The sequence below is a fragment of the Dermacentor silvarum genome, chromosome 5 (genome assembly GCF_013339745.2).
Source record: "Dermacentor silvarum isolate Dsil-2018 chromosome 5, BIME_Dsil_1.4, whole genome shotgun sequence".
NCBI lineage: Eukaryota > Metazoa > Arthropoda > Arachnida > Ixodida > Ixodidae > Dermacentor > Dermacentor silvarum.
In genome coordinates, this window is record NC_051158.1 from 67968822 (window position 1) to 67991722 (window position 22901).

Sequence of the window (22901 nt, forward strand, 5' to 3'; positions counted from 1 at the left end):
ACTTGCCTGAGCGGGAGCGTCTGTGCGCTGCTGCAAACGAAGTCGTTCGAGTTCTAACTCGTGCTGTCTTTGTTTTTCTCTCTCAGCTATTTCAGCTTCCCTTTCTTCTTTGGCCCGTTCGGCCGCTAGCTGCTCTTTTTCTACAGCTTCTTTTTCCTTCTGACTAACCCACTTCCGTAGTTCAGCTCCGGAGAGACCCATATTCTCACCAAGGGCAACTAATTTCTCGAGATCCATGATGCCCTTCAAAATCTAGCCGCGTGCAAAAATATCTGCCTACATTTCAACTAGCGAACTGCTCTCTGCACACAAGTTAGCAAAATGTGGTGCAATACTCAAAATCGTTTACGATGGCAATGTAGACGACCTATAGGCTCCTTCTCCCTACTATGGACACACAATTTGCACCAGAAAGGTCCTGTCGCGGACGCCAGAAATATTGGCACAGATCCCGTGAACGAGGCGCAAACACCGGACCAAATTCCAAAGCCGACTTATCAGCTTCCGAAAACAATTTCACGAAAGCAAGGACAATTAAGAATGGGCCCTCTGGCGCGCCAGCGAACGCCGGTTTCTGTCCAAAGACCGAGTCAGAGTCCAGAGTTGTCGAAACACAACAAAATATATTCTTCACACAAGGCAGTTACACACATACTTGCAGACTTAGGCTAGACACAACACAATACAAATCAGATGGGTATTCACAAAACACAGTAAAATAATTCACGACAAGCACTAGGAGTCCAACACGTAAAGTACAAAATGAATAGGAACACTAAGTGTCCAATCGTATTCACCGTGCTGGTCCTGGAGTCGGACCATCTCGGCGCAACTCGGGGCAAATCTCGAAGAAGGAACTTCTTCCGGAAATGCAGACGCTCGATGAACTCGTCGACTATCTTGCCGGGGAATCCCCTTCTTCCGCAGACGCTCGGTCTTCACGTTACATCACTTCACCGGTGCGAACTGAACTCCACTGAACGATTCTCGCACGGCGGCTATATAGCTTCCACAGGCGTTCTCGAACATTCCTATCCGAGTCGTGGTCCGGTAGCATGGCCAAAGCCTGGGAAGCTTCTATTCTTTTCTCGTACCTTCGACCGCCGCCGTCGAAGCGTTGTCGAGGGAGGGGGGGGGGGGGGATGACTCATCCCGTTGGCGTACGCTCACGCTGTAGTTATCTCTTTCGACTCGCCGGGTGAGAAGGTGTCTCGGTGCGCGCGTGTGCTCTCTCTCTCTCTCTCTCTCTCCGGTTAACGTCGCTTCGTCGATGCTCATCTAGATGTCTTGGCGCCGTTGTTCGCGTTGCTGTTTGAGGCGTATGCGCTCTCCCCCTCTGTTGAAGTTGCCGCGGGGCCGGCCTGTTCTTTCACTGGCTTGCGTGACACGCGGCGCGCGCTTAGATTACGCGCTCTTTTGTGACAGACTGGGAAGGCTTAGGAGTGAGGATCAACGGCGAATACCTCAGCAACCTTCGGTTTGCAGATTACATTGTCCTATTCAGGAACAATGGGGACGAATTACATCAAATGATTGAGGACCTTAAGCGAGAAAGTGTAAAAGTGGGTGACGATTAATATGCAGACGACGGACATACTGTTCAATAGCCTGGCAAGGGAACAAGAATTCAGGATCGCCAGCCAGCCTCTAGAGTGTGTAAAGGAATACGTTTTTCTAGGTCAATTACTCACAGCGGACCCTGATGATGAGAAAGAAATTTGCAGAAGAATAAAATTGGATTGGAGTGCATACGGTAGGCATTGTCAAATCCTGACTGGGAGCTTACCACTGTCGTTGAAAAGAAAAGTGTACAATCATTGTATTCTATCGGTGCTAACACATGGGGCAGAAACTTGGAGGTAAACAAAGAAATTCGAGAACAAGTTAAGGACCGCACAAAGAGCGATGGAACGAAAAATGTTAGGCCTAACGTTAAAGAGACAGGAAGAGAGCGGTGTGGATCAGAGAACAAACGGGGATAGCCGATGCGGAAGAAATGGAGCTGGGCAGGCCATGTAATGCGTAGGATTGATAACCGGTGGACCATTAAAGTTACAGAACGGATACCAAGAGAAGGGAAGCGCAGCCGAGGATGGCAGAAAACTAGGTGGGGGTGATGAAGTTAGGAAATTTGCAGGTGCAAGTTCGAATCAGCTAGCGCAAGACAGGGGTAATTGGAGATCACAGGGAGAGGCCTTCGTCCTGCAGTGGACATAATTATAGGCTGATAATGATGATGATGTAATACCCTCGCTGTGAGGGTCTTTAGGGGTTTCTTGAAATAAATAAAAAAGAAATACAAAGCCACGGTTTCTTTAGTTATGAAGGTGTAAACGTGAGGGTCCAGGTTTTTCTTAATCTGCATATTTTCAAAGTATTAAAATATTTGAATGTCTTTTTTAAATTTTGAGATACCTAGCCTAATTTCATTTTTTACTTCAAAATAATTTTATTCAGACGAATTCAGGGATGGTTGCGTACAATCCACCTATCTGTTCATTTTTCGTGTGTTCAAACAGAAAGGTTACAGTACCACCCAGTCATCATTCAGAAAGAGGATGCAACAGCTACATGTGGTGTGTTTTATGTGCTTGATAAACATGTATTCGTTTCTTTTCTTTGCAGATGGGGAGCGTCTGTTGCAAAAAAGTGAACTACTTCAGGAGTAGGAATAAACTTTATTTACAGAAATGAGCAGACCGTAAAATCGTCCCAGGTGGGTGGCGTCCTTGAGTTTATAATCATAAGGTCAGTATGAGGTTAGATGTGTGATGCTGGCCGCGGCAGCCGCGCTGCTGTGAGATTGAGTGTGAAAACACTCATGGCACTACGATTTGGGTCCGCATTAAAGAAACCCAGGTGTTCAAAAATAACTACATGCCCTCCCTAGTGCAGCCATAGTTTCCAACATGAGAGAGAGAGAGAGAGAGAAAATTGTGAATGAAAGGCAGGGAGGTTAACCAAGACTGAGCCCGTCTTGCTACCCTACACTAGGGGAGGAAGAAGGGGAGGGAAATATTAGGAGAAGAAGAGAGAAGTCCACTGTGGATATCGTTGACGTCAAGAATTGCTATAGGAAACTATAGGGACCATTCAGTGGCCATGAGGATATAGGGCAGTGCATGCATGTGTCTGATCTTTGCACTTGGGGCTCTAAATAGTCTTGCTGTGTTGCTTACTGTACATAGCGAAGAGAGCGCGAGGAGTGGAGAAGGAGGGTGCAGCGGAACCATGAGGCGGAAAGTGGAGGAGGAGGGTATGGAGAAAGCGTTAAAAGAAAAGCATGATGACGTACAAGACTGGCTCTGCGGCGGCGATGGCCGTGAGATGACGCTAGAGTAGCGCGCGTCGTCTGTTCACCGATTAAACCTCCAATACCATATATGGAAACAAAGCCCTGCATTAGCGTAGTCCTGTTTACGGTGGCTGCTGTGAATCGCACCCACGCGTCACCCACGTGCTGCTTCTCGTGATCTCCCGATTATCGATGGAGTAGCGCCACAATTTGCTCCGTTTGCAACGAGCCGCACGAGACAGATTGTCCGCGCCAGGCAATATATCGCAAAATGAAAACACGTACAGAGCTGCGCTCAAATTTCGTATTTGGGAGTATCGTAATCGTAGGTGAATAGTTTTTTAGAGCTTAAGAGACCTCAGAAGTTGCAGACTAGACTCAATATCATGTAATATGCATAAAGAAAAAATGTCACAGTTTCGCCCTAAGGGGGAAGCAATGAATGCGGTAGCAACACAGCAATGTCATACGAAGTAAGATGAGCGGCTTTGGTAGCAATATGAATTGTAGTAAACATGAGCTGATTAAGTAAGCAGGTGCGCTGCGGCGTAAGTAGACAGACATGAAGAGAGACTCGATGACCACGAGAAGGCGCGTGTGAAACGGTGGTGTTGATAAGAAGCGCTTCCCGTGGGCAGCGCGTGCGAAGGGACACACCTGTAGCGCTGCACTGCCGACCCGGGCAGCATTGCATGTGTAGCGTGCGTTGGAAAATGTGGCCCGAGTATTACTAACTGATTGAACAAGCGTGGTGTGAGCGCGCACAAACAAACATGAATAGATCACACTGAATGACTGCAGACAACGACTGTCAAAACGCTGGCAGCAAGCGCATACGCCGCACCAACGGGCGAAGGTACTATCGGCCAAGAAAGTAAACGGACCACGGCTCCGGCGGCCGGAGCGGCTGCCTGGCCACAACGGGGCGCTGCTGTCTCGCTCCGCCCGCTTGGGTCGAGAGTGCCGTGGGTGACGTTAAGCTTCTCCCTCACTCTCGCGCTGTGTCTTGTCATGCTTGACAAAATGTCTAGTGCGTCGTCCAGTTGCGCTGCGGTATTCAACCCATGGCGCTGACGCGCAGTAGCTGACGGCCGCAGGGAATCGAACCCCGGCACTGTGAAAAAACGAAAACCTGCTTTGTTTTTCTTTGTTTTGTTTTTGCCTATATTGACCTTACCTTTCATACTAGTGTTTGTCGCCTACGTCCCTAGTTTCTCGAGTTTAGGCAACGTTGCGTAAGGCGCCGCAGCGGCGGCTGACACGCGCTCTTTCACGCCTGCGAGATAAAGGCACGTTCGCGTTAGCGGCACGGTGACTTGCCGTGCACCGTTTGACGTTCTCAGGCTGACGTGCGCGGTCGGTTGTGCTCGCGCCAGTCAAGGTTTCCTTGCCGTGCAGAGAATGGATCCAAGATCCATTTTTGCGATGTTCTCCGGCTGCCGCACGCCGACGTGACCAATCAGCGACGCAGTAATGGTGGCCGTGGCTGCGTCGGCTTGCCCCCGGCTTGACTCCCGCGGCGACGGCGCCGTCCCCTTTTCGCTCCGTGGCTTTCTCCGTGCGCGCTCGCTACATCGTTAGGGAGATTCCAATAGGGAGATTACTGAAAACTGTACGCGATTACAGGGATTTCTGCGGCAAGACTAAGCCAGAATACAAGGACACGGAATTTAAAACCAGCAGAAGGGAAGTGCTGACGATGAGAGATGCGCTCAAAATCTTGCCTTCCCACCTTCGTGCAGCGAGTTAGCGAGGTTAGATGGTGTCACGTGTTTTGCGCACCGGCAAACCTTGCCGTGCACTTTGAACACCTCCGTGCGGCCGTCGGCTACTGCGCGACAGCGCCATGGGTTGAATACCGGCTATGCGCGGTCCCCTTCATCGCAACCGCCAGCAGCAGAGCAACCGTACGACGCACTATACATTTTATCAAGCGTGACAAGACGCCGCGCGAGAGCGAGGAAGAAGCTTAACGTCACCCACGGCACTCTCGACCCAAGCGCATGGAGCAAGGCAGCAGCGCCCCGTTGTGGCCAGGCAGCCGCTCCGGCCACCGGTCGCGTGGTCCGTTTACTTTCTTGGCCGATAGTACGTGCGGTCTATCGCTTCAACAGAAACGGAGCGGCGAATGCACGGCGCATAAAGGTCAGAGCCGTGTGGAGATAAGCGACGGTGCGAGCGAGCGACGAGCGCGGTTGTTGGCAGAGTGGAAGTGCGCCCCCCCCCCCCCCCTCCGCTCCCTCCGGCGCTGGCTTCCCGCTTCCTTGCTTGCGCGTGGGAGATTGAGTGCGTTCGCTCTCCGTGATAGCGTGCGTCCCCGCACGCTTCCGCTCGGGCATACGGCGCGCGGCGAAGATTTTATCTATACGGAACCTCATGGCGACGGCGACGACGACGGCGACGGCGACGCCGACGGCAGAAATCCGGTGGAAGTGTCCATATAATTGCTATCGCAATAAAAGAATAGGAAGTAATTAAATGTTTTAATAGATGAATGCATACCACTGTTCGGGTGTGAACCAGCATTCACTATTGGATGCCAGAGTAGTTTGCATTATTTTGTAAATATATGATTTGAGTTATCAATGAAGCTTATTTCTCAATGGTTTCCACACCTTTATAGTTTACAGTCAGAACTATTCCTGCCCTTGCTAGGAATATTAAGCCATTTATGGCACACATTTTCTTAGTGCATCTAGCGGGGGAAAAAAACTTGGCAGCATAGATGGGCTGCAGTAGCCCATACCGTGAAGTAGGTGAATCACAGCGCATTAGGAAAGGAATAGCTGCAGAGCTTGGTCCCTCTTAAACGATGGGGCATACCTGCTCTCCCCATCCCTTATGCATTTCATTATGCTTTTTATACGTCATACTATGAATTGTCCCTCTACAAGTTATCTTCCAGAGTGTCTCCTTTACAGCACGACGCCGACAGTCGCATGTCAAAAGCGGCAACGTGGAAGTCAGCAATTCGTACAGCGAGAGAGAGAGACAGAGATTTATTATGAGAGAAAAGCTGAGAGGTCGGCGTGAATCAATGTTCTAACCGGCTACTCGGCGTTGGGGGAAGGGGAATGGGTGTAGAAAGAAAGAGTAAAGAAGACGTTGATTGTGAGGATTACAATGGTGGTGAAAAACGTGCACGGTCCAAGTCTCTTCAAAGTCTCTTGTCCAGTCCACTCTCATGCAAAAATTTGTTGGGAGCCTTCAGATTAGCAGACTGATGACGAGGATCAGACGAAGGTCCCAATAGAACATTTTCAGTCAATGGTGCAACGACAAATTCCGACAAGATGTCTTTACAGCAGTGATTTTCTCTGTGCATCAAATCGCGAGCAGATGCACAAGAGGTGTTCTGCCGTCTCAGGAATACCGCATTCCTCACAGTTCGGATTGTCCGCCTGGCCGAAAAGATGCAGCTAGCGCCGGGTGATTGCCACGCCTAAACCGTAATCTGTGCAGTAAGCTTGTATTGCACCTTTTCATGGTAGGTGGTATAGGTATTGTCATCACTGGGTCGAGTTCGTGAAGGCGGCGATGACGATGACCTGGCGAAGCCCAATATACTGCAGTATTAGCGCACAGAAGTCTATGCACTCGGGCAATACTATCTGGTCGCGAAAAGGGGATGGACACTTTTGTGGCATTAATATAGGCCATCTTTGCCTCCGCATCGGCGAGCTCATTTTCATGTAAGCCACAGTGTCCAGGAATCCACTGAAACCTTATGCAATGGCCAGGTCTTAGGGCAACATCGTGTGGTTCGATCACGTCTTGAGCAAGGACATAGTAAGATCCTCGTCTAAGTGCAGACTCGATCGCTTGAAGTGCCGCCTTGGAATCGCAAAATATAGTCCAAGTCTAATGCGGCTCCATCTATATGTAACGAATTGCCTCCTGAATAGCAACAAGCTCTGCGGCCGTTGATGTAGTCTGGTGGTCGAGATGGAAGCGCTTACTGATCTTCATATTCGGTATTACAAATGTCGAGGTTGAAGTGGTTGTTGACACCAACCCGTCAGTAAATATATGTGTGGAAGCGGCATATTCTTCTGGTATATTGGATAAAGTAAGTTGTTTAAGTCCACATGAGGGTATACGTGATTTTTTCCTGACTCCGGTAATGGATAGGTTCAACACAGATTTTGACTAAGTCCACACTGGTAAAGCCGCTGCTTCTGCCATAGTAAAACTTGAGGGAATCATGCTCACATGACGCGAAAGAGATTCCGAGAAAGTGCTGTCTGGATTTAGAATACGAATCGCTGTTAGAGGGTGACGTTCATGGCGGGTTAATAAAGATGCACATGAGAGATAAGCGTCTATAGGAGGTACAAGTGCTTCCGCAATCACGCCCGTTGTCGAAGTGCAGCGCGGCATACCAAGACATGCTCTCAGTGCTTGAGCTTGTAAGCTCTTCAGTGTACGTAGGCGAGAGGGGCAAATGTTTGTAATAATCGGTAAACTGGGGCGGAATTCACAAAAACATTCTTACGTTAAAAATGTTCGCCGAAGCAGGTGTCAGCCAATCGTGGTGTTGGACATACCATTAGCGAAGGCGGCTGGCAAGCAGCACTTACGAATGAAAAGCTTTTTGAATTTTGGCCCTTGTATTGTAGGTATCCTACGAAAAGTGATTCATACAGATGGAGCGATGATCTCTCTGACGGGCTCCACTTCATGCGGATCTTCCCTTGCGAAAATCCGTCATCATGTCTGTGTGGTTAAGGTTGCACTTTTCGAGAAACCACTCTAGCCACTGTCAGCACCATTCTCTCCATGACCTTGCCCACGCCGCTTGCCAGGGCAAGGGGTCTGTAGGAAGATATGGCATGATGTATTTTGCCTGGCTTCAGAAGCGCTACAATACGGCTCGTTTTCTATTTCTCCGGCACATTGCCTGAGCTCCACGATGCTTGAAGATGGAGAGAACAGTGCGTGCGTACTTAATTGTTATTTTGTGTACGCTTTAATTTCCCTAGCTTTTGTACGTTTGCTTTGTCTCCTGGTTCTGGTACCCTGCACTTTAGGAAACTAACTTTGCATTGTCAATCGGTGCTTGTATTGTTCTTTGGCCTGTTTCCACGTCCCCGTTAGTGTCGTTTGCGCTATCGTCTGCGGGATTAGACGGGAATGTTTAGGTGTCCTAATTATATACGTGGACCAGCAAACGTCGACATTAGAGTCATATGTTCTCGCGAAAACAAGAGAATTCAGATCTTGCACAAGGAAATTATTCTCCTTTTCGGACACACTCGATAAGGAAAAGCTGCAGCAGTGGGTATGGCCAATACCATACGCGGTGAGAAGGGTGAAACGTGAAACTATTCAACCTGTTTTTATTCATTCACCTGACATCGAGGTCGCGGGATCGAATCCCGGCCACGGCGGCCGCATCTCGATGGGGGCGAAATGCGAAAAAACCCGTGTACTTAGATTTAGGTGCAAGTTAAAGAACCCCAAGTGGTCCAAATTTCCGGAGTCCCCGACTACGGCGTGCCTCATAATCAGAACTGGTTTTGGCACGTAAAACCCCATATTTTTTTTCGAATTTACGTGACCCCGGACGTAAGCATCAGACAGTGACCAGGGGTGCTATGCAGGATGTGCCGAGTTTGGCGAAACTTGGAATCTTCACGAGCTCTGGCGACGCCCCAAGATGAAAGAACTAATGGTAACAAGACAAAGTTTCTCCGTCGGCGCGCCTCCAGTTTCATTGCTTTATCTAGATTCACTCTGGGTGGCTATATCATCTCTTGGGCGTTGCCATATGGGCAGTCGAGAAACTGGGCCTCACGTGATCATACGGTCGGTGCATGGTCGTGCATCTTTCACTTGTTTGTCGTTCCACCGAGTGCATTGCAGGCACAAGCAAATTATAAAATAAATGTATTTAGTACGATAATATTAGTAACATTAATGTGGGTTATAAGCATTTTAAAGTTTACAACATGTACACTGAATGTGTATTAGACTAATTTGCCGTTTAATACGTTTCGCGTTAAACCACGAGGGGACGCTCGCCCTTCTCTTTCTTCCTATGGATTGGATTGGCGCGGCTCGCTACGCCCTTGCGCTAGCATTTTCGAGCACAGATTCGTGTGCGCTTGGTTTTCGCACTAGGCTTTCTACAGATCGCTCGTTGCTCGCCTACGCTCTGGTTGCACGGAGTTGACGGAGTTAACTAGTCGAGATGTCGGCAATGAGAAAGGAAGCGCTGCTAGTTGCCGCAATAGTTGAGCTTTTTTCAGTTCGTCTGACAGCGAAGGCGACATGCTGATCGACTTCGTCCAAAAACAATGTGGTGAAAGAGCGGCCGAAAGTGGACAGGTTCGTTGAACGGCTCGTCAGGCGCCTCGACGACACCGGAGTAAGGAGATTATTTGGCTCCCCATCTTTGTGCTGCTAGAAATTGCTGGGAGGGGGACGCGGAAGCGCACCGCGCTGTTTTGCTGACAATACGCTCGACTGCCCGCGCGTACGTTGCTAAAAACGCTCCATAAAATCGTTCATTTCATCGCCACATTATGTCGCTTGCCATTAATTATAAAATCCATTGGTGTGTGCTTGTAACCAGGTATGTCGGAGCACGCAGTTTGACAAGGTTCGAGTGCTTTCCGTGCATGCTCTGCACCTGCAAACAATAAAACGTGCGCGCGCGCGTTTTGCGCACGTTTTGCGCGCCAGGGGCAAAGTGGCGCTGCATGCAAGCATCTGCACGGGGTGCAGTTTTGTCCTCGATGTTGACACTCCGCAGTGCGCCACCACCGCGGTGCACAGCGCACCATTCTGGTTTCGGGGCAACCCCGGGGCAAGGTGATCGAGGACGCTATAAGTCTGTGAGACGAATGAACGTCGGCTAGCGCAGAAGTCGTTTGCCACGTGCTTACCGTGTAAGCACTCACGAATGCCGGAAAGCACTCATACAAGGGTAAGAAAACTACGCTTTATTTTCTTTTACTTTGTGATGAACCTTCATACTGGCTAGCGCCGAGAGATGGCTTCTAACAACCGCATGAAAGAGTCTTTGTACTGGGTAGCCCGAGCAATCCGTGGCTTCTAACAAACGCAAGAAATGGTCTTTGCAGCGTATGTGGCCATTGATTGACTACCACCACATATATTCCAGGAAAGACTCCAGCAGCGGTGCAGTTACCCTGTAACCACCGCTGACGAGGTGGTGATTTACTCTATGACAATAAAAATCTATTTTCTTCTTTCTTTAACGCCCGTGATGGGGCCCACAAACTTCACGCTGTGGTTTACTGTCTCCCAGTGTATATTAAAGCTCACCTCATTAGCATTCACTAAATTTGGAATACAGTTCTATGCGACCAATTCGTCACTGCGAATAATGGCCCCCGGTTGAACAATGGCTGCAATAATGGATGCGTCTCGTCGGTCCACCTTGAAAAGTCGCAGCACTCCTGGGGTAGCGCAGACCATGCCGAAGTCCCATGGTGCACGATCTTTTAACATCGCCGTAATTTTTGCAGCTTGGTGGAACGTTGTCGCCCTTCATCAGGTCGCCTCGATTTTACTTTCGCTTACCGCGAAGAAGGCACACGTTAATTTGCACTACTTTCCCGGGGCCCACGAGTGGAGGTCGCGCCAGCAGCTCTTCCATCATGACCTCACGGGCGTAGTTCTTCCAGTCGGCGATGGCGTGCTTCGATAAACGAAACAAGTCACTGGTCATCTCCTTCAACAGCCACACGTCTACACTATTGCTCACGCAGTACGTGAGCCAAATCACTTGCCGGCTAAAGAGGTGGACGTTCGGTCGGCCGAGGCGGTCCGTGTTGGCGAAGTAACTTCCTTCGCCTCTCTGCCTGTAGAGTGCAGCGGTACCATGTATCTGCAACAACTGCTTTCGGCACCTGTTTCACCGGAAGGCAGCCTGGCGTCCATTCTGAGTTTTCCTGTACCATGTGACCACTACAATGGGACCAATCTGGTTGGAACCCTATGTGCTTGCAGGTGCCCCAGTACACCGATGACGCCGCCGGACCTGGCCTGGCGCTGGGACAAGCCGGAGAGAGCCAAAGCGATCGCACGATCTCTTCCTCTGCAACCTAATCACATCGCTCTGTGCTCCGAAAGCATAATCCGCCCGCCATGCTGTCTCCGCAGACAAGAGCCTTCGGCTAAATCGCTACACAGCCAGCGCACTGACGTAATGGAAAGGCGCAAATAACGTTGGAACTCTATGTCGGTTATGTAGGTGAACGGGTCCAGACGGTCTGTTGACGCTTGCTGTCGCTGGATATGACGACACAGGCTGCTGTTGCCGCCGCCATGTTCCCGAGTTCACCTCGAGGGGGGCTTTGAGATGTACGAGTTTGGCACGAGTTCGCCTGTCAATCAAAACCCTAGGTCACGCCCCGCGCGAGGCATGTAACTCTTGTGCGCGCACCCACCACAATTGAGCCACGCCCAACTTACTGTTCGGCAACAGCGACGCGGTGCTGAGCAGAGAGGCATCAACAATCTTGACCGCCGAGATAAAACACGCACAACGCACTGTCATCGGCGATGTACTGAGCGCCGATTATCGCTGGCTTATACATATATCTTCTCGGGCCACGATGACCCCACAACATGGTTTCATTGTCTGCATTATGGTGACGTAGCGCACAGCAAATAATTGTTGGCACGTCACTGTAGCTACTTGCAAGGTGTCGATGCGCCGTGGTGGACGAAGATGCTGAGGAGTGCGTAGTGTTTTCCAACGACAACGTATCGCAGCTGTCATTTTAGATGACTGCTCTGTCCTCGGCTATTTATCGGAGCAGCAGTGCCGCTAACACGGTCAGCGTCGGGCATCGCTCGCTTTTCTAGACCCATTACGATGACATTTCATCACAAGCACTGCACACTAAACAGTTGCAACACCTTCCTGAGTTCGAAGTCTCATTTCATAACTGCACACTAGAGCCCTCACCTGCCAAAATGCGATTGTTGCGGTGTCCGTTACGATATCCATCTGTGATCGCTGTCAGCTCCAGCAGAAACAATCGACAAGCACCTTGGAGTGCACAACAGACTCAAAATATTGCGTATATGCGCACGGAGGCACCTTCACTGGGCAAGCGATGAAAAGCAATTAATTGTGACGCTGGGCAGCACGCTCTTCTTCACAATGCATCACGGAGGCTTCGCGCTACAGAAATAAACTGGTACCGGACAGCCATTTTGCAGCGACAGCCGTTGCTGCCCTCTCTATGACTAGAGTCTCGTTTTTCGTTGGTGAAGCGGCGGCCTTAATAGCCTCATTGAAGCGCCTGCGGTGAACAGCCATGCCGCAGCGATGCGTTGCCCTTCCCCTAATAGAAAGGGAATGTTCAGATAATTGTCATGACTGACTTAATCGAGAATAGCACTGCAGCGCCCTAGGCGACTGCTCACCATATGAACTCCCTCATGCGTGCGACCCTCTAGAATGTATCCGCTTGTGAGCTTTCTCCTCACTGTCGCCACTCACAGCAAAAAAGTGCAAAATTTTATAATTCGCTCGATCTCCGTTTGTCATCACAAATTTATAACATTCAAAATGAAAAACCGATACTTTATGAAATAAAATGTTCGTTATTGTATTTGTTGTATTTCAATGTATTCGATTGAGGGAAAGTGTAGGTGCAAGAATGCACCGCATGTGCCCTGATCGCATTCGACGGAGGATAGAAAGATAATGCCCGAAAGAGGAGGCATGCCCTTGACGCGCCCGAGAAAGGCGCGGCAAGCGGTTCACAACAAGTGTGCAGATAGACAGCCGGACAGTGACGGTATTGCTAAATTGCGATAATACGTTGATAACAATACGCGGCGCTGGCGCAGTTTCGTTGCTCAGTCTTCTATGCTTGAAACGCCGCGCAGGGTGCGCTCATGTATGCTCATACGCGGCTTTATCTCGACATTTCTTATGGTCCATTGTTTTTGCGCTTTCCTTGCTATCTCCGTTCAGTGACTGCCGTCGAGCAAACTCGGGTAAAACTCGTGCGAACGAGAAACTCGGCGCATCCTGCATAGCACCCCAGCAGCGTTCAACCGCCCAATCAAACTCTTTGCTCGTTTATAGGAAGTCCCTTTTGTTTCATTTCAAAGCAATAACATTGCCTGCTTTTTCAATCGAATTGAGTGACAAGAGGCGTGGAGCACGCAGCAATGGAGAGGGTTTCGGCGGAGCCTAGCTAGTGCAGTGAAAGTAGGTGACCGGATCAGTAGGGTGGTGCAGGCGTCTGGAATTGGCCCGCTTCCCTTGCTTAGCTAGTGGTGGCTAGACGAAAATCGCGGCGGCGTGCAACGGAAGATTAAAAAGGCCGCTGAAACGTATCCTCAGCAAAGGATAATTGGCAGAGCTATGTCGTATACGTGCGGAAAGCGGTCGACAACGGTATACTGCCACGTAAGAACATTTATTATAGGCAAATAATACCGTTCTCCCCGGCAGCTCCGAGTTGCCAGTGCCAGAGCGATCGGTAGGCAGACGACACACACACACACACACACACACACACACACACACACACACACACACACACACACACACACACACACACACACACACACACACACACACACACACACACACACACACACACACACACACACACACACACACCACACACACACACACACACACACACACACACACACACACACACACACACACACACCACACACACACACACACACACGCACCACACACCACACACAATCAGTTTGCATTGCTTGGCATGTTAATGCATGTTTAATGCGTACACGTTACTTTGATGTGGAGAGTTCTCGCGGATTTTTGACGTCGCATGACAGAAAGCCTAAGTGGGCGCAGCCCGAAAACGTTTGACAAATAGCGGATGGCTAATGGCGAAAGAGGTGTGGAGTAAGAAACAATTATTTTCGTTTTGTTCCGTCTAATCATGCATAATAAGTGCGCACACGTCATAATCAGATGGAGAGTTATCGCGGTTTTGTGACGTCACATGGCAGACAGGTGAGGCGAACGGAGTCCAAGCAATTTTTGGCCAGTCATGGAGGGCTGATTGCAGAAATGAAATATAAATCATTTGGAATAGCTTTACGTTATAGCCCTCAAGGAGTGCATGATTACAGCGTAGACTACAATCAACGCTTCGAAGCGTGTTTCGACGAAATAGATTTTAAGACAGTTATTAAATAACGTTAAATTTCACTCGATGTGCCCTAATTCACAATTAAACGACGCGCGGTGTGAACAAACTGCCATAAGGCTCCAAAGTACATCGAATCATGTTACTCGGAAGATGAAATAGCGCAACCTATGTAATCAGTTGTAGTATTAGTTGACTGTTTCTTTAAATAACTAGATAAGTAAAGGAAAAGGAAGGGAACGAAGCATTGCTACGGACTGCACTAACCGTCTGGTGTAGTCTGCTGACACATGAACCGTGGTCGGCAGGGGAGGAGAGAAGTGGGGGGGGGGGGGGGGGGGCTTAGACGAAGCTAGGCCGACGTCAGTGTCAGGCACTAAATAAAATTTGCATCGTAATTTTCACGTAGGCGCCGACGGTATGCCTATAGCCAGTTTGCATTTAGATTTCTGCAAGTTTGCCTTTTCTGTGCAACCTTTGGTATTCAATGCGTATGCTTTAAAAAAATGCCCACCTAAAGCACACATGTATATATGTAACGCGATTCGGCATCTTGCGCTGGATTATCTCTGCATTATGCGGATGTTACTTCCGCGACAATTCGCAATGCACCGGTAGCTAATCAAAAACATCAACAAAATAACTTTTTATTTTATCAAATTAGTTTCAGTTTCAGTTTATTATTCTATAAATACAGTGAATGGGTTACAGATAATATACAGACGAGGGTCCCAAAGTCAAACACTGCAATGGGACCCTCGGTTATTAATAACATTGAAAAAAGAAAAACGTAGGAAAATTAAGCAGTTACGCAAACCAAACAAAACACAATCGCGTAAAATACAACATAGAAAAATTAAACAGAACAATTGGTAGTATACAATCCTATAGAGCACAAAAATGCTGTCTATACATAAAAATGGCAATGATAGCGCGATTACTGATGTAATCTTAGTAATACAAGTAAGAAAGCTTAAGGGCATGATAGAATGCATGAAAGGATGAAGATTTCATGGTGTTGGGCAAAGCATTCCATAGTTTCATGGTCATGAATGACGATGTCATTTTCCATAATTAGAGTGAACCATAGGTAATAGAAAATTGTAGTTACGTGCAAACCTGGTATTGTTATTGTTAATGAGATCACTGGAATCAATGAATTCATATGAAAGTTGTTTATTAATTATTTATAGAACATACTTGTAAGAAGATATTTGAACAAGCTCGTCACAAGAAGAATGTTGTACTCACGAAGTAGCAGATTAGCACTCGCGAAAAAAAAAAAAAAAACCCGCTGTTAGTGATAATGCGTATTGCTTGATTCTGTAAGTGCTGAATAGACGAGATATGTCAGTAATATGTATTTCCCCAGGTAACAATGCCGTAATTAATGTGACTGTGAATGAAGGCAAAGTATAATGCTAATAACGGGTGTTTAGAAAATTATGCTCTTGACTTGATTAATGCTCCGATGCCGAAGGTACACTTTTACTTAATGAAGGCAATGTGTTGAGAAAATTTCAGGTTAGAATCTAATTTGATGCCCAAAAATGATGCACAGTCTGAGGCGGGAATGTGATGACCATCTAGAGGTATTTCAGGTATGCCAGGTAGTATTCTTTAGCTTGATCTGAAAATCATGAATTGAGTTTTCGCAGGATTAATAATTAAAAGATTGGAAGAACACCATGCAACGATCTGTTCAAGCTCATTGTTTAGTTTAAAGATTGAGGTTGCTAAAGATTTGTCACACAAGGAGATGGTAGTATCGTGTGCATAGAGTACGGAATGTGCATATTTAAGACACGTGGTTAAATCATTAGTATAAATGGAGAATAGGAAGGGGCCTAGTATGGAGCCCTGTGGTACACTTCGATTGATAACTTTAGTGTCAGAGTAAGCACCTCCTGAAAAAACTGTTTGTTCTCTGAGATCATGCAAATAATTTTTTTTAAAGTTTTAGTACTGGACCGGTAATTCCTAGGGCTTCTAGCTTAGTAAAATGAATTTTATAATTAATCGTATCAGAAGCTTTAGTGAAGTCCAAAAATACCTAACCAACGAAGTTACCAGTATCTACGAGTGACGAATGTAGTCGGTTATGGATATGAAAGCTAAGTTAGTTAAGTCAGCTAAGCTGCCAGCGCGAAAACCAAATTGAGAAGATTGCAACAGATTAAATTTTTAAGGTAAATATTTAGGCGTTTACAAAATAACTTCTCAACAACTTTACTAATGACGAGAGAATAGAAATAGGACGATAGTTAGAACATCTCCGTTTCATCACCTTTCTTATGTACAGGAATAATCGTAGCCCTTTTAAGCGTACTTGGAAAAGTACCACATTTAAAAATATTAATAATTATGATACAAAGTACATGAGAAATAAGTGGTGCGAAAAGTTTTAGATGAAATATAGAAATGCTATCTAAGGCAGTGCTAGTATTCGTCAAAGCTAATACCACTGAGCATACCTCATCAGCAGTTACGGGGAAGAGAAAAAAGGATTGATTGAAAAAAGGATAAGTAGAGGTCATCTGGCGACTGCCGTATATGTTATAGAAGTAGTCACTGAACGAATTTGCAATTCTAGAAGAATCAGTAAGGGTTTTATTGTTCTAATTTATTTTATAAGCACTATTACTGGACTTAGGCAAATTCATGAACGCATTAAGAAGTTGCCCTTGTTTTTTGGGGTTGTTCTTGTGTTTTGCAAATTAATTTTCATGATACAGTCGTTTATACTTCTTCAGTAAATTATTCAGAATGTTACAATAATTTTTATAACGTGATGCTGAGCGTAAATTAAAAGGTTTCTTTTTCGTGTTTTTTTTTTGTATACGTTTCTTTTTTTAGGGCGCATTCTTTTTTGGGGCGTTTTCCTTTTTTAGTTAGGGCGCATATATTCCTGTTGCGAAATAAAAGTCGAGCAGTACAGTGAATTCGAGTCACTTTATTAGAAATTTTAAGACAATTGACCGTCTACGCTCAGTATATCCACATCCAAAAGCTGCTAAATATGCATTAGCGTTACAGCTAACATCGCCCTGACCTGTACGGAGAATGTTTTGCGGAAAATAGCTGGAAAGCCCATGTAGTTCGTAAGACACTTTAAGGTCGGATATCTCTAAAGCGGTACGTGCTAGACCTACACGGCTTAAGCTTCGTATTTATAGTATTATGTACCGTCAAGTTAATACTGAAAAGTTAACAAAGTAAGTCATTTTAATAAACTACCTTGACATTGCGATTTGTCACGCAAGTAGCGTCCGCCTGTTCTACAAGTACACCTCAAAGGCGTAACATAAAAAAGGTGCAATAGTTATGGTATATGGGAACATTTTCTTCGGTATTGTTAGTATTATTCCACACTTCCGCATAATATATCGGTCTAACAGGATTTTTCATGGTCATTCCTGTTTGTGAAAGAGTTTATTAACATAAGAAAAGTGTATCACGAACGCTTATTTGTTGTTTAATTGGCTGCCCAAATGTGCAGAAAATTAGTAAATACGCAAACTCGTATTTTCGTTTCACTGCCCTTGCACATTCAGTATTCGGTTATAACGGTTTTTCTAAGGAGGCTATAACGGTTTTCCTAAGGCTATCTCGCGCGGAAAGCCCTACATTGTGTAATTTACCGCGGCCGAACGGGCCGAACTAGCCTCGCATTCCAGCTCTTCACGGTGGCCGCGACGGGCGCTCCGATCGCTCGCAGCGCCACCACCGCAAGCATCACGTTGGAGACGATGCGGCGCGCGGAGACGGCTGACTAGCACAACTATGCTAGGGACCATAGCCTGAAGAGTCAGTTAGCTCTACGCAGGAACAGCACGGGTGGACCGATAAATGCACTATAAGTGTATGCCACTTATATTCGGTTCCAGTACTGCCCTTTGTAACCTTTCTAAACGAACCGTTTCTTATTGTTTCTCATTCTCTGTGGCAGCGGAGGTGGATGGGAAATGACAAACAGGTTTTTAGAGATTATAAAAAAAATGTCACAGTTTCGCCCTAAGGGCGAAGCAATGAATGCGATAGCAACACAGCAATGTCATACGAAGTAAGGTGAGCGGCTTTGGTAGCAATATGAATTGTAGTAAACATGAGCTGATTAAGTAAGCAGGTGTGCTGCGGCGTAAGTAGACCGACATGAAGAGAGACTCGATGACCACGAGAAGGCGCGTGTGAAACGGTGGTGTTGATGAGAAGCGCTTCCCGTGGGCAGCGCGTGCGAAGGGACACACCTGTAGCGCTGCACTGCCGATCCGGGCAGCATTGCGTGTGTAGCGTGCGTTGGAAAATGTGGCCCGACTATTACGAACTGAATGAACAAGCGTGGTGTGAGCGCGCACAAACACGAAGAGATCACACTGAATGACAGCAGACAACGACTGTCAAAACGCTGGCAGCAAGCATACGCCGCAGCGGGCGAAGGTACGTGCGGTCGATCGCTTCAACGGAAACTGAGCGGCGAATGCACTTAAATGTCAGAGCCGTGTGGAGATAAGAGACGGTGCGAGCGAGCGACGAGCGCGGTTGTTGGCAGAGAAGTGCGCCCCCCCCCCCCCCCCCCCCCTTGCTCCCTCCGGCGCTGGCTTCCTGCTTCCTTGCTTGCGCGTGGGAGATTGAGTGCGTTCGCTCTCCGTGATAGCGCGCGTCTCCGCACGCTTCCTCTCGGGCATACGGCGCGCGGCGAAGATTTTATCTATAGGGAACGTCACGGCGACGACGACGGCGACGACGACGCCGACGGCAGAAATCCGGTTCAAGTGTCCATATAATTGCTATCGCAATAAAAAGGCAGAAGACAGAACGTTTGCGAATTTGTGTCTCCAATAGAAAAAAAAAGAAGTGTAGTGATATTTCGCACCACTTTTTAAGCCAATGCGAGAACCAACTGAAGGGCCTGGCTAAAACATTTATAAAGGATATTTTATCACATAGTTTACTATGATAGCGTCTTAGTAAGCACAAACTTAATATATTCGCAGGTTCTAGCCCAGCTGCAGCGGCCTCTTTCCAACTGGGTCAAAATGAAGTAAGGGCCCGTCCTAGCGTTAGGTGTTTGTCCGCGTCGATATTGCGCTGTTCATTTCGAGAAAGAACATCGGCTTTGCTTTATTAAGGTAAATAAAAAACCATTCTAACACTTCTGCTACCAGCTTTACAATTTGGTTTAATACAGACTGTCATAAGATGATGTTTTTCAGCTGATAATGAATACACTCTGTACAAAAATATACCCGGACATGCTGCATGACCTGACCAAGGCCTGCAGTACAAAAGCGCCTTCAATTAAATTTGCCTTTGGCCATATCAGTCAGACATCAATAGTTCATCTACACGAACTATCTATAGCTGAAAAATGTTTCAATGAAAAGGTTAGCGCAAGTTCAACAGTGCCCAATGAATTGAGAACATATTTCAAATGGACTTATAATATTCTTTCAATATTGACCTTCAGCGTAGCCTCAACAGAACTTAAACAGACGTTCAAGATTGCTTCATATATATATATATATATATATATATATATATATATATTGCATTGGGCTTTCAATTCTGACATTCCGGACGCCTTCACCAATCAATCAAAGTGTTCTCAAGTTAAACAATCTCAGTGTTGTTTGAACGAAATTTTTTTAATGCATTTTCAATGACCTGCCGGGGTGGCTCAGTCAGCTAAGGCGTTGTGCTGCTGAGCACGAGATCGCGGGATCGAATCCCAGCCACGGCGGCCGCATTTCGATGGAGGCGAAATGCAAGAACGCCCGTGTGCTTGCGCTGTAGTGCACGTTAAAGAACCCCAGGTGGTCAAAATTAATCCGGAGCCCTCCACTACGGCGTGCCTCATAATCAGAACTGGTTTTGGCACGTAAAACCCCAGAAAGAAGAAGAATGCATTTTCAATGGCATTTGCTGACATTGACCAATAACTTCCCTACAACGCGCGCATGCGTGTGTGTGTGTGTGTCTGCGTGCGTGCAGCTTGCCTTTATAGGACACGAGTGCCCTATCACTGATTTCTTTCTCTATTTCTGTATGCTCAACAATCCATAATAGGCCAAAGCATCGCTTTACTAATTAGAGTTCCCTGTCATCGCTACAATGTGACAGGGACCCGGACGACAGGGCCCCGTTTGGAGATTGCATGCTTGGGCATGCGGCCATATCGAGAAGGGCTGAAGCCTGAGGCACCGCAACTTTTCATTCGGCAACACAGTTGGTATACCGGCGCAAAAGATAATAAAAAGCATCACTGGCCACTTACAACTCATTCCTTAGCGGAGGAAACGAACACCGAAGGAGGTCGCAGTGATTGTGTCAGAGACACTGCAGCGCTTTCCAAACGTCTCCAAGCGCAGCTCCCTCAGTAAACGTCGGGCGCAGCCGCTGCGGTGCGCGTTCTACGGATGCCCTTTGGTCATAAGATATAAGAATTTCAATGCGTCTTATTGTTTCCGGTAATGGTACAGTTACTCTAAGGCACTCGGTGAACAGGGTCTCGACGAGGGCGAACTCGAAAAATCGGGACTGCTGTGCTAGCAGACGGCGCATATATACTTGCGGTTCTTTCCCGTATTTGACGCCTATCCACGGCTCTTCATACTACAGTGCAAGGGTTCACGTACGGTCGTATCTGTTCGTTCTTCTTTATCGTGCGTAGCAACGAGTGGCCGATATCTGCAAAAACGGCGGCGATAAGGGCAGTGCGGCGGCAGCCTATTTCGTTGTACGAAACACCTGCGTATAGTTGGCGGGGAGCTTGTTCATGACCTTTGACGCGCTATGTTCGCGAGTGCCGAGTCCAATGTGGGGCCGTCATTCTCGTAAAATATTTCGAGAACGACAATAAATGAACGGGCGGACGCACGCGACATCCGTTTCAGGCGGAGTACAGCGGCGCTAACACTCTTAAAATGAGGGAGTTATGGTGGGGTAACTGCCGCACTATACTTCACAAGGGCAGCGTTTACTCTTTTATAAATCTTTTGTGACTGTGGAGTAAAAGAAACGCAGCTAGTACTCAAGTGCACGCGCAAAAAAAAAAGTAAGACGATTAGTTGATTTGAGCTATTCCTTCGCCCGTGAAATCAGTTATGCAGCGGTCTATAGCATTCTCCCATACTGCAGACCATCTATTTTTTTTCTATTCTTTTTTTTTTTTTGGATGTGTGGAGGAGGACTCCTACTACATGAAGCTAGCGGTAGTGTTGTTGTTTGGCGGTGGGGTGGGATCGAACATTTCTGTCATAATTGAGTGTAATAATTTGTAAAAAAAGAAATATGTGGAAAAATACCTCAATTGCAATGATGAACATTGTGATATGGGAGAAAGAGCGTCGTTGAACTGGTTAACTTGTGACTTCATATTATTTGTGCTGCTCACAACTTCATTGCTGTAATGCGTGTTGTCAAATTATAATGCATGCACAGCTAGACTTGTAGGACTCTGAGACTCCGTATCTAAGTCAGGGTATCAAACCGTAACTGAACCGAAAACCGCGGAAAACGCTATTTCTGCGCGAGCCGGAATTGAACTGGAATATTATAAAATTTTCTCAATCCGGAGCGAAACCGCAAAGAAAAGATAACGGCTTTCGGTTCATGTGGGCCGCCTTCTCTGGAAATTTTCAGCCGTGTGTAATGAATAGGAGATCACGAGCATCTCTCCTGCCGCTTGTCTGCTGAAAAGCAAGAGGTCGGACGCCTCGGCGCTGCAGGTCGCGCTTGCTCTTGGCTGGGACTGCTCGGTTGCTCTGCGCTCGACCCGACGTGACTCTGCTTACGGCTTCCCGCTAATTGTCAATAAACCCCATAGCATTGCCTGTACCTGTGGATCGACAGTGCTACTTCATTTGCAAACACACACGAGCTTCCCATGATTTTGGAAGTTACACCGCTACTATATATATAGTACGATTTTCAACGTGTCGCCATCGGGAGGCAAAGATGTTAATAATAAACTCGTGAACGCCTGAAATTTATGGCCGTCAAATCGCGCTAAGAAGCGTTTTTAGCTTGGCGGTTCCTTGCTGAACCTGAAGTAGGTGCGATAGCAAGGGCTTATTAATAAGCTTGTGGGGAGTTCTCGGACAACGTGAAGGCAGCGCTGAAACTATTACTGCACTGGTAATAGTAACGGTAATGGTAATGGTAACGTGCATTGCACGCTGTTAAAGAATTACAGAAAGCCTTGTTTACCATCGTTTTCCAGTGGCTACCTTCCCATATTGCGCTGCAATTCAAGACCGCGAAGAAGCTCCCAGGGCACAAACAGATACACGCAGAAGACCATCTCATATAAGCATCTTCCTTTCGTTGTGGTATACTCCACATCAACATTGTGTGATTAAAGAACTTGACAGAACCGATGCCGCTCTTCTTTACTGCATCCGCACAGGGTCAACGCAAACTCAAGCTTGGCGGTGCAAGACTGGACTTGGCCCATAATCGTCATGTGAGAATTGTCA

The 22901-nt window shown here is 47.2% G+C and overlaps 1 protein-coding gene across 1 annotated transcript in view; it reads right to left on the reverse strand.

Annotated features, from left to right (window-relative positions):
- LOC119453461 (BTB/POZ domain-containing protein 6-B-like) overlaps positions 1-20935 on the reverse strand; it is a 60577-nt gene extending 39642 nt beyond the window's left edge. The window contains exon 1 of the mRNA XM_037715494.2: positions 20699-20935. Within this exon, the coding sequence (XP_037571422.2) occupies positions 20699-20705 (7 nt within the window). The 5' untranslated portion in view covers positions 20706-20935. The remainder of the gene's footprint in view (positions 1-20698) is intronic.
- Positions 20936-22901: the final 1966 nt, after the last annotated feature.